Raw genomic sequence first — 10,848 nt, forward strand, 5'->3', positions numbered from 1 at the left:
ACTTACCACATGATGAGGAACAAACTTCTTGTCAGCTTTAGATGGGTGAACTGCAGCCATTGTAAGAGAAATCTCTCTCTCTCTCTCTCTCTCTCTCTCTCTCTCTCTCTCTCTCTCTCTCTCTCTCTCTCTCTCTCTCTCTCTCTCTCTCTCTCTCTCTCTCTCTCTCTCTCTCTCTCTCTCTCTCTCTCTCTCTCTCTCTCTCTCTCTCTCTCTCTCTCTTTCTCTCTCTCTCAGTAATCTAATAACCAGAGAAAGTAAATGGATATCATTACTATTTCTGGAAAATAGTTGTTGCATCATACAAACTTGCATGCCATTAGGGGAAAGTTTATCACTGTCTTCATCACCTAAATATAGGGTCAATTCCATTCAACCCAGTCTTATTAGCTTCCCAAGGCCTCATTTACTGATTTGTTATGGTATGGGTGATTTTGGACTGTGTATAATTGTACTTCAAACAAATTTGGTAAAGAATGACTTAACAGTATACGTATGTAGGATCTAATGTAATACATGCATTTATTCCATTTCATATATTACTGATATATTGTTTGTAGATGTAACATTCTTTAATTCATTCTCATTCCCATATGACTTCTTCCAAACAGTTACTCACTGGTAACAGTGTTCTTATTATTTATGCATCAAGATGGCTTTTAAATACATCTAGATACATGCTTAATTGTTTTACATGTTTTACAAAGATTTTTTTGCTTGGTATGTGTTATGTTAACATTTTCATTCATATACAAGGGGTAACTTCTTCAGCAGTGTGTCCTGTTGATACTATGTATTTGATATGTGACTATGGAATATACATTTTCTGGTGTATAAAAGTGAACTCTTGAGGTGTAACTAAAATTTACCTCAGTTAGATTTGAAAATTCAGAATTTTTTGCAGCTAGGGAACAAAAATATTATGATCCTTAGGGATTAATATCTGTTTTAGCACTGAAACACACCCATAAAATCTTACAAGGTTTTTACTATATTCAGAACTGTTGATGCCTTTTGTAAAAGTAATATGCTAGCAAGCCATTGGAAGCTGTGGTATTTATAATGCTGATGCATTAGCTATGTTAGTTTGTAACTGAGTTTGAACTAAAGAGGGAAGAACATCTGTGATAATGTAGCAGTGCCTTTAAGGGTTAGGTAGAATGTGTTATTGTGTAATAATGAGACAAGCAGTAATGTCATATGGTTTGATAAATCATAATAATACTCATATGAATTGCAATAGTATGTATTGTATTGATGTTATCTTCTAGGTGTTAAAGTTTAGAGGTTGTATGTAAATTATTGATATTATTTTTATATACATTGTAATTATTTTAGGATGAACTTGAACATGACCTTCCTTTTCAGGTCTTGGTCAGTTTGGAGGACATCAGCCTTGAGGGAGCCACTGTGCCTGTGGGTGTGGTGTGGTCCTTGGTCGGAGCTGTGCTGTATGCCTGCTACATGGTCTTCCTGAGGCGCAAGGTTCCTACTGAAGACCGGATGGATTTTACAATGTTTTTTGGTATGTTGTGGTTTATTTATTTATTTTGTTATTCTTTTGTTCTTTTCTTGTGTTCATTTTTTTTTTTTTCAAGTGAGACATCATCATTTTAGATCATAATTTGAGTACTTAATTTTTATGCTAGATAAATTGTTGAACAAAGCTGTCACCCATGCATGTTTTTTACCGATGGGTATAGATAATAACGGCAGAGAAAAAATTGATAAATCCTGTATTTTATGATCTTCCCAGTCAGTTGATTCAAAATATTCATATTTCAGGATTTGTCGGCTTGTTCAATACCATAATTCTGTGGCCGGGATTTCCTCTGTTAGATGTCTTAGGATGGGAAACATTCCAGTTACCAAACAAGGAGCAGCTTCTCTACATGTCTGTCAATGGATTGATTGGGACTGTGCTCTCAGAACTGTTGTGGCTGTGGTAAGTGGGCCTTCACTCTAGGGTGTTCAGATTGAACATGTGGATGAGGTAATTCAAAACTGTATGGGTAAATGTGTGTTCTCTCGAAATTACTGTGGCAGTGATAATGAAGATTTTACTTTTAAAGGTTAGACTGAATAAGGTGAGTGCTATAATTACAGATCATATCGGTTTGTTTGTTCTCACAGATTTGTGGCTATGGCAAGGATGATCAAGTATGAAAATTATAAGATATATGTGAATGTTTCAAATGACTGAAAAAAATGCCATCAGCAAAATATACTTATTTGAAAGTTTAAGTGACAGTTTGCAAATGCAGTAGGAAGTAAACTTGTTTCGTTCATTGTTAGCTCCTCTTAACAACATGGAAGTGTGATTTTGCTTTGCATATTTCCTAATGATATTTTATATTACAGGGGATGTTTCCTTACCTCTTCCCTGATGGCAACGCTCTCACTGAGTCTCACCATTCCTCTCACCATGGTTGTTGACATCTTTGTAAAAGATGTTGAGTATTCACTCATCTTTTACATCGGTGCAATCCCAATGATGTTGTCGTTCATCATAGTCACACTGCTTACGCACTATGAAAACTGGGATCCACTCATGGATTGCATAACAAAAATAAACAGAAGATGTTCTAGAAATAATCATATGTATAGGTATGTTTGACTGAGTATTCCACAGTTATTCTAATTTTTTGCAATAAAATTATTCTTAAAAAGAGAATTTTAAAGTCAGCTCATACCAGTATTTTTTCTTAAGTTATAGTATCTGATATGCTGCACAGTACTCTACTGTTCATGGTTTTTCTCCTTTTCAGTTTGGTGGACACAGAAGGCTTGGAAAGAGAAAGCTTGATAGTGAATGAAACTGGTGTGGATGAAGCAGAAGAGGAGGATGAGGAAGAAGTGGACACCACAGGTATTAACAATGCCATCGTTATCACCGACAACGCCTCAGCTTCCAACTCTATGCCAACAATGATTAACAACATTATATAATAGTATGGATCAAAGAACCAATGGTCTGTAAGATTCATTTCTATTCTTCTCTCTCTCAAGAGAGAACCGGAACACAGTCTTTTATGATTTCTCTTGCACTTTGTTGAAATGGGAATGGTAATGCTTACATTTACAGAATATATGGTACAAGTTTTTTACTTAAGGGAATACCATTTCGATCTCTGGTAGTATAAGATGATCTTTCTTTACTTTGACTGCTTTCATAGCTGTTGATAGAAAGAGGTGGGAGGAGGGAAAGATCAAAAGAAAAAGAAGAGAAAAAATTGCTTTGGTAGGAACATGTTATGAAAGAAGTTCCTAATATGATTGTGGTAATTCTGGATGGAAAGTGTGAGGTGGTAATAGCATTTCGTGAGACTTGAATTTGGAAATTTGGATGTCTGGTAAGGAAATTTGAGGATGAGACAAAGTGAAATGTCGAAAGGAGAAGTTGGCAGAAAGTTACTGATTTTTTTTAGAAGTTCCTAATTATCAGCTTCGATTGTTTAAGTGAGATGGAATATATGATTTTGCTACCTTACATATAAACACATAAACTCACACAATCACTTTCACATTCTCACTCTCACATACACTCGCACGCACACTCACACTCACACTCACACTCACACTCACACTCACACTCACACTCACACTCACACTCATACCCTCATACTCATACACTCACACTGAAATTTACATGCACTCACTTGCATTCACACTCATGGGGGTAAGGATAACCAGAGTGACTTCATCCTCTTGATATGAGTGTTTATCTCAATAAACTTGTCAGGTAAAAAACAAACAAACTTGCACTAACACTAACATGCATTCTTACAATATCTTTTGTATTGACACTCACGTTTTCTTACATTCACACTGAAACGCACTTATAGAAAGTATTTTGCCCTCAGAATAGGTGAAATAATTACATGAGTTCAAAAGACATGATTTTATAGTACTATATTTTGTGGTAAATAAGATGTGCACTTGTTAATTATCTAGATAATTTTTGAATAGATGTTTTTTATATGACAGTAATTCAAATTTAACAAAAATGTGTAGATCTTAAAATAGTCCTTAAACATTAATGGAAAGCCATTTAATTCACAGCAGACAGTGAAACACTTGTCTCTTTATTGTATATACCAGGCAGCTACCCCCTTTTATTTTATAGTGATGTCTTGTGGCGACAATGCACTCGTTAACGTAAAGTAGCCTAGCCCTGGCTGAAGCTAAAACTGTCTGTCCATTTCAGGTTAGTGCTTAGTTCATTAAAGTGATCTGTACTGAACAAATAACTTGACAGAAAATTTTCTGTAAGTTTATTTTATTATATTTCATATTAGATTTGTTGCAGGGATAGAATTTTCCACATGTATATTGATTTTGAAGTTTTTCAGTCATATGCTGTTGAATTTAACTGCTTAGGTATCTTTTTATATTATCTATTTTCACTTGTGTTATCAGTAAGGTAAATATGTGTCCAGGATTTTAAATCTGGTCAATTTTCACACTTTTTTATTAACGTTCTCATCCCTGATATTTTTTTAGTGTCTCTTATATACCACAAGGTATGGTAAATAGTTTAAGAATTTGTTCATATTCTTACATAAATGCTTTTAAATTACAAAACACAAATACTTATGGATACAGGGACATGAACGATAAGGAGGAAGGATTACCAGTGTCGATATTTTATTTCTGATGCGATTGGTAGGTAAGTTGCACTTAGACCTAGAATATAAATATAAAACCTTGCCTGAAATTTACTTGTATCTTCATTCATATTGGAGATGCATCTGAGAATGTCATTTATGAAAAATTTCATAATTTTTGAAACCATGTTGTACTAGTTATCAGAATGATTATCATTTGTACTTCCATCATATGATGTGTTTAATTACAGATCAGTGATTAAGATGAAATACAGTTTGAATGGTTTCACTTAACATAAGTGTTCAAAAAGTAGTAAAAGTAATAACTTACTTTTGTGATGGTATTAGAGACTAACTAAATAAGTTATTGGCTATGATATAGTTTGCAAAGTAAGTGATTTCAGGATTGTTTCTGAGCTTTATCTGCACAAAGGCATGAAGATGCAGCTTGTATAAGTAGCTCACTTCACATACAGCTCTACTTTTTACTTAATTGATAAGATGAGATGATGTAAGCTAGATAAGCTGTTTTAATGCTTCAGAAAATGGAAGTGATATCAGTTCTTTTCACCCCTAAAGTCAGAAAAAATTAAATGTTCATTTAAACACTATTTGCAGTCACATATGTGAATTAGTTCAGTAAGTTTGAAAGAAGACTTAAGGTTCAATATCCGATCTCACAGAGGATTGTGCAGAGGATAGGGACCAGTATAAGCCATCTAAGTAAATAATGTCGGCCATTCACTCACCCCACATTCCGATCAGAGAAAAATGTTATTACAGTTTACTTGCTGGGAAGAATGACTTTAATGTAGTTGCACCTTGGGAAGTTTTAGTGCATATTAATTTATTTACATTAATGTTTCTCTCTTGATAAGAAAGGCCACTCATTACCAGAGACCAAAATTCACAAAATATTCCTTGTGCAATTAATATAGATAACATCTGATACATAGAGTCTTATTCCTTTTTTGTATATATAGATTTCACCCCTTAGCAATAGGGCAAGAACACATCATTTTACTAAGACAAAGTTTTAATTTCTTGTTTTCAAATTGCAAAGTTCAGTGCTAAAATTTTTGTGATTTGATACTTTATGCTGATGTTGCTGGATAGTTTGGGGATTGATATTGTAGTTACTGTCCTATAACCATCTAACAAAAATTGATTTTATTTTCTAAACCTAAATGGACAGATGAAATAGCAGAGCTGTTATACGCCCTTTTCATGAAATCAGTCGTAAATTTTGCTACAGTTGGGGAAATTCAGATGCAAAGAGCCAGAATTCTTCTTTACTGAATGGCAAATGTAAAGAGAAAAAATGTTTTGTCTGTAAAAATTTTCTCAGCGTATGCAGATATGACAAGAAAATTCACTCATGTTTTTTTTGAATCCAAAGAATGTATAACTTTCCTACATCTTAGGAGAGGCATTTTAGTTTTGACTGGGAAAAAAGTTCTTTGTCGTTTCCCTTGTCATCAATTATTATTTTACTGTATATGGCTCACACATGAAATATCTTCTGACTGACTGAAATTTTTATCAGTGTCATAGACTTAGGTTCATTGAACTGAGAGAAAAAAAATACACTTTATGTCAAATGGGACGAGTGACGGTGCGTAGCATCACTTTCCAGACCATTCAAGAAGTTGTACCTACCTCACTTGCTCTTCCTTTGTAATTTTGTTTATATGTTTCCACTGTTGATAAAATAGAAGAAGAGAAAATTGCAACAATTACATTGTAGCTGTATATAAGTTGACTCTTTTCATAGACTTCAAAATATTTAAACTCAACAAATAAATATGAAAAAAGTTAAGGTAGAAGTGGTTGCCATATCAGGAAACTATTTTAGTCCAAATCCATGACAATGTTGTTCCTAGTTATTTTGATTATGTTGTGCAATGTTATACAACAGAAGAGGGAAAGGTGGATACTTGTGTGCTTGCATTTGTGTGTGTCAGCTCTGAGATTTATTTAGAAATCAAGTGCTATATTTACAATAATATAATGTGTCATTGCACATGTGCACGTACACACTGTTGCACATTCACAGTCATGAACACACATACTCATTCATACATTCACACTCATACTCACACCCACATTCGCACTTCCACTGTCACTCTCACTCTCACTCTCTCTCATTCTCATTCTCACTCTTACTCTCACTCTTACTCACACCCCCATCCCCCTCCCCATCCCCATCCCCAACACTCTCACTCACTCTCACTTCTTCTTCTCTCACCTCACTCTCACTCTCACTCACTCACTCACTCACTCACTCACTCACTCACTCTCCCCTCCCTCACACTCACACTCACCTCACACTCATCACTTCCACTCACACCCCATCACCATCCCATCCACCACTCACCTCACTACCCTCACTCACTCACTCACACTCACACTCATCACTCACATCACTCATCACTCATCACTCACTCACTCACTCACCACTCATCACATCACTCACTCACTCTCACTCTCACGTACTCACTCTCACTACTCATACTCACTACTCATCACTCACTCACTTCACCCTCACCACTCATCATCACCACACTCACTCACATTCTCACTCTCACCACTCCACCTGATCTATACTGCACTCATACATAATCTATTATTTCAACATACAATTCTCCAGAGCTAACACTATTAATGACTGATTTGACAGCAAAATTCTGTAGCTAATTGTTGGGTCGGAATTTCGATAGGAATATTGTTTGCATATATGGCAATAATAATATCATTATTAATGAGGCAAGATATTACCCATAATGTAAGTAATCTAAATGACAAATGAAAATGGAATGCAAAGACAGGAATTTAGAATATCTGAAACTGATCACAACCCAAGTAAATTCTTGAAGCTGTGAATTTTCAAGCTAAATAATATGTATTTTTGACAAACACAATCCCATTTTCAAGTTTATACGACCACTCCAATCATGCCACTGGTCTTTTGACTTGCCCTCTTGGATGAATATTCCAATGTCAGATTTGTCAGTTTTCCATTTCTCTGTTTGTCATGAATTGGATCATTGGATTCCATAGTTTCACTGGCAAATAAGTACAATAATAAGAGATTTTTTTGCATGCATGGAATGAATACCTTTTCTTGAAAAATAGTGTTTGTGTCAGTTGTGGATCGTACATCCCAGGAAACCAAAGGGATGAATAGATGTAAGGTAAATAGGCCCTAGAACATATGTTTGTTTTTTCACCAAACCCATATTTTATCCCCCAACTTATTTTATTTATATATTTATTTTTTGAGAAGAGAATAATTTGCAGCCATATCTAATGTTCCTGGAGTGAAACATTTGAAGTGAATAATATTTTTGCCACTTGGATGGAGCACTTCTGGTCGGAAGAGTGATATTTCCCCAATATGTGTCCCCAAATATAGTTGCAGCTTATTTTGAGCCTGAACAAAGGAAGTTGCCTTTTAGATTGGCAAGTGTTTCCAAGATGATATTATGCTGCTCTACCAAAGTTTAAGGGTGAGTGGAATCTTAAACACATATATTTTATTTTATTTTTTTGCCTAATGCCAATATGATGATTCTTATAGACTATAAGCCATTTGCACCTCTATAAAAATGCACCTTGCCATATAGAATATTACTGCCATAAAATAACTTGAAAAGAGCAGAGAGGGATAGAAAAGAGAAACACATTACTACTCTTAATAATTTACAACAGTGCCAATGAAAAGTTTTGAGGCCCATTTTTACTCACCTGAAAGATAAGTTTAGAGATGCGATCTTGGTCGATCGCAAGTGTGCATCATTTTTATTTTCCTGTTAGATCATCCAAATATTGGGTCAGTTGTTTCTTTCATGTGGCCATCAGTCTTTGCACATTTCAATACATTCTGAAGAGTTTTTGCTTTTATGACTAAAGATTATATATATATATTTATATGTATGTATATATATATATATATATATATATATATATATATATATATATATATAAATGTATATATGAATATATATATCGAATATATATATATTATATATATATATTTATATGTATATGTATTTATATATATATGTATATATTATATGTATATGTATATATATATGTATTATGTATATGTATATGTGTATGTATATATGTATATATATTATATATGTATATGTATATATATTGTTATGTATATGTATATATGTATATATACACAGAAAATATATACACATTTCATTTATATCTTATACATATACATATGTGATAGATATAAATATATATATCTATATATTATATTATATATATATAGATATATTATTATATAAATATAAAATATATTATATATACATATATTTTCATATACTATAACGGATGATGTTAAAGCTAAAAAAAGATAAGCTTGTTTAAGCTCAGAAAATGGAATATTATTTTTACTAATCAAAAAGTAAATCTTTGAAAGAGAAACTAAGGTTCATATCGATTCACAGTTTGATAGGAAGTACTCTATAAGGCATTATTTTGATGGAAAAGTTTTCGTTCTGTAAATATTTATGTATTGCCTGAATTTTTGCATATTTTTTCATAATTTCTCTAAAGAAGCACTTAGGACAATCAAATCTTCAATATAAGAATTGTACTAGTCTTTCCTTTTGTTATATGTTTCCCTGATGAAAATAAAGAAGAGCAATTGCAAATCATGTAATGTATTGAATTTAGTTTTTCATAGATTAAATATTTAAACCTCAACAAAAATTGATTATAAACTATACGGTAGAGTGTTGCTTTCGAAATATGTAATTTGCCATGGAAATTGGGCCAGATCTTTTTATGTGGCAATGTAAAGAAAAAATGTTTTGTCTTAAATTTTGTTGCAGAATGACAGATCCTATTTTGAATCATTGTTATATTTCCTAATAAGAGGCATGTCTTGACGGAAAAATCGTCTCCTTGTGCACATTACGTAATGTACACAATATCTTCATCTATTTTTATCATCATACTTTCATTACTAGGCAAAAATCACTTTTGTCAATGGAAGTCTCTAATCTTCTGTCATTCAGAGTTTACCTACCTCACTTTCTTCACTTGTATTTGTTATATGTTTCCACTAAGTCATAAAAAAGATCAAACCAATTGCAACAATCACATTTAGCTTTATAATTCACTTTTTCTACTTCAAATTCTTAACTCACAACATATGAAAAAGTTAAGTAAAGTGTTGCATACTCAGCGAATATATCCAATCATGCAATTTGTCCTTTATTTTGAATCAATGTATGTCATATTTATCACTAGAAGGGAAGTGTGGATACATGTGCTGCACTTGTCCGGCACTCAATTTATTGATCATGCTATACTTACATACTAATGGTCCTTGCACTGCTGCAATACCATGTGCACTTCAGTCATGAACACACATACTCATTCAACAATTCACCTCATTCATCCCACACTTGCACTTCACTGCTCACTTTCCTTTCACTCTACTCTACTCTCACTCTCACTCTCACGTCTCACTTCACTCCTCTCCACTTACTCACTACAACTATCACTAACTCACTCACTCTACATACATACTTTTACTCTTCTCTCACTCTAACTTCTCTCACTCTTACTTCACTCACACATATTCTCATTACACACCAATCCCAATCAAACATTCATCTCATCAATCACATCACTCATTCACTTCTCACTTACTTCACTCATCCGTCACTCCTTACTCACTCACATCAGGACTGGCACTGTACTCACTTCAGTCCTTCACTCAACTTCACTTCACGTCATAGCTACTCACTTCACAACTCAATCATTTCACCCCCATCCCCATCCCACACTCTACATCACTCCAACACTTCACTCTCACTCACTTCACTCTCACTCACACTCACACTCACACGTCACTCACTCCTCACTCTCATCACTCACTCTCACTCACTCACTCACTCAACTCACTCACTCACTCACTCCACTCACTACTCACTCTCATCCTACTCACTACTCACACTCACTCCATCTCACTCACCTCACTCACTCACTCCCCACCCCATCCCCCCACACTCACTCTCACTTCTCTCATCTCACTCACTCACTCATCACTCTCACTCACTCACTTTCACTCTACTCACTCACTCACTTTCACTCTCACTCACTCACTCACTCACTCACCCCCACCCACACCCCCACCCTGATCTATACGCACTCATAGAAACATAAACATAAATGCAAACAAGTACAAATTCGTCCAAGGAGCTAACACTAT

At 34.2% G+C, this 10,848-nt stretch overlaps 1 protein-coding gene across 1 annotated transcript in view; it reads left to right on the plus strand.

Moving 5' to 3' along the window:
• The window catches only part of LOC119576752 (solute carrier family 35 member F5-like), a 14,123-nt gene extending 10,831 nt beyond the window's left edge, over positions 1–3,292 (plus strand). The window contains 4 exon segments of the mRNA XM_037924394.1: positions 1,369–1,525; positions 1,786–1,945; positions 2,362–2,607; positions 2,769–3,292. Coding sequence (XP_037780322.1) covers positions 1,369–1,525; positions 1,786–1,945; positions 2,362–2,607; positions 2,769–2,949 — 744 coding nt within the window. The 3' untranslated portion in view covers positions 2,950–3,292.
• The last annotated feature ends 7,556 nt before the right edge of the window (positions 3,293–10,848 follow it).

This window comes from Penaeus monodon, chromosome 9 (genome assembly GCF_015228065.2).
Source record: "Penaeus monodon isolate SGIC_2016 chromosome 9, NSTDA_Pmon_1, whole genome shotgun sequence".
Classification (NCBI taxonomy): Eukaryota; Metazoa; Arthropoda; class Malacostraca; order Decapoda; family Penaeidae; genus Penaeus; species Penaeus monodon.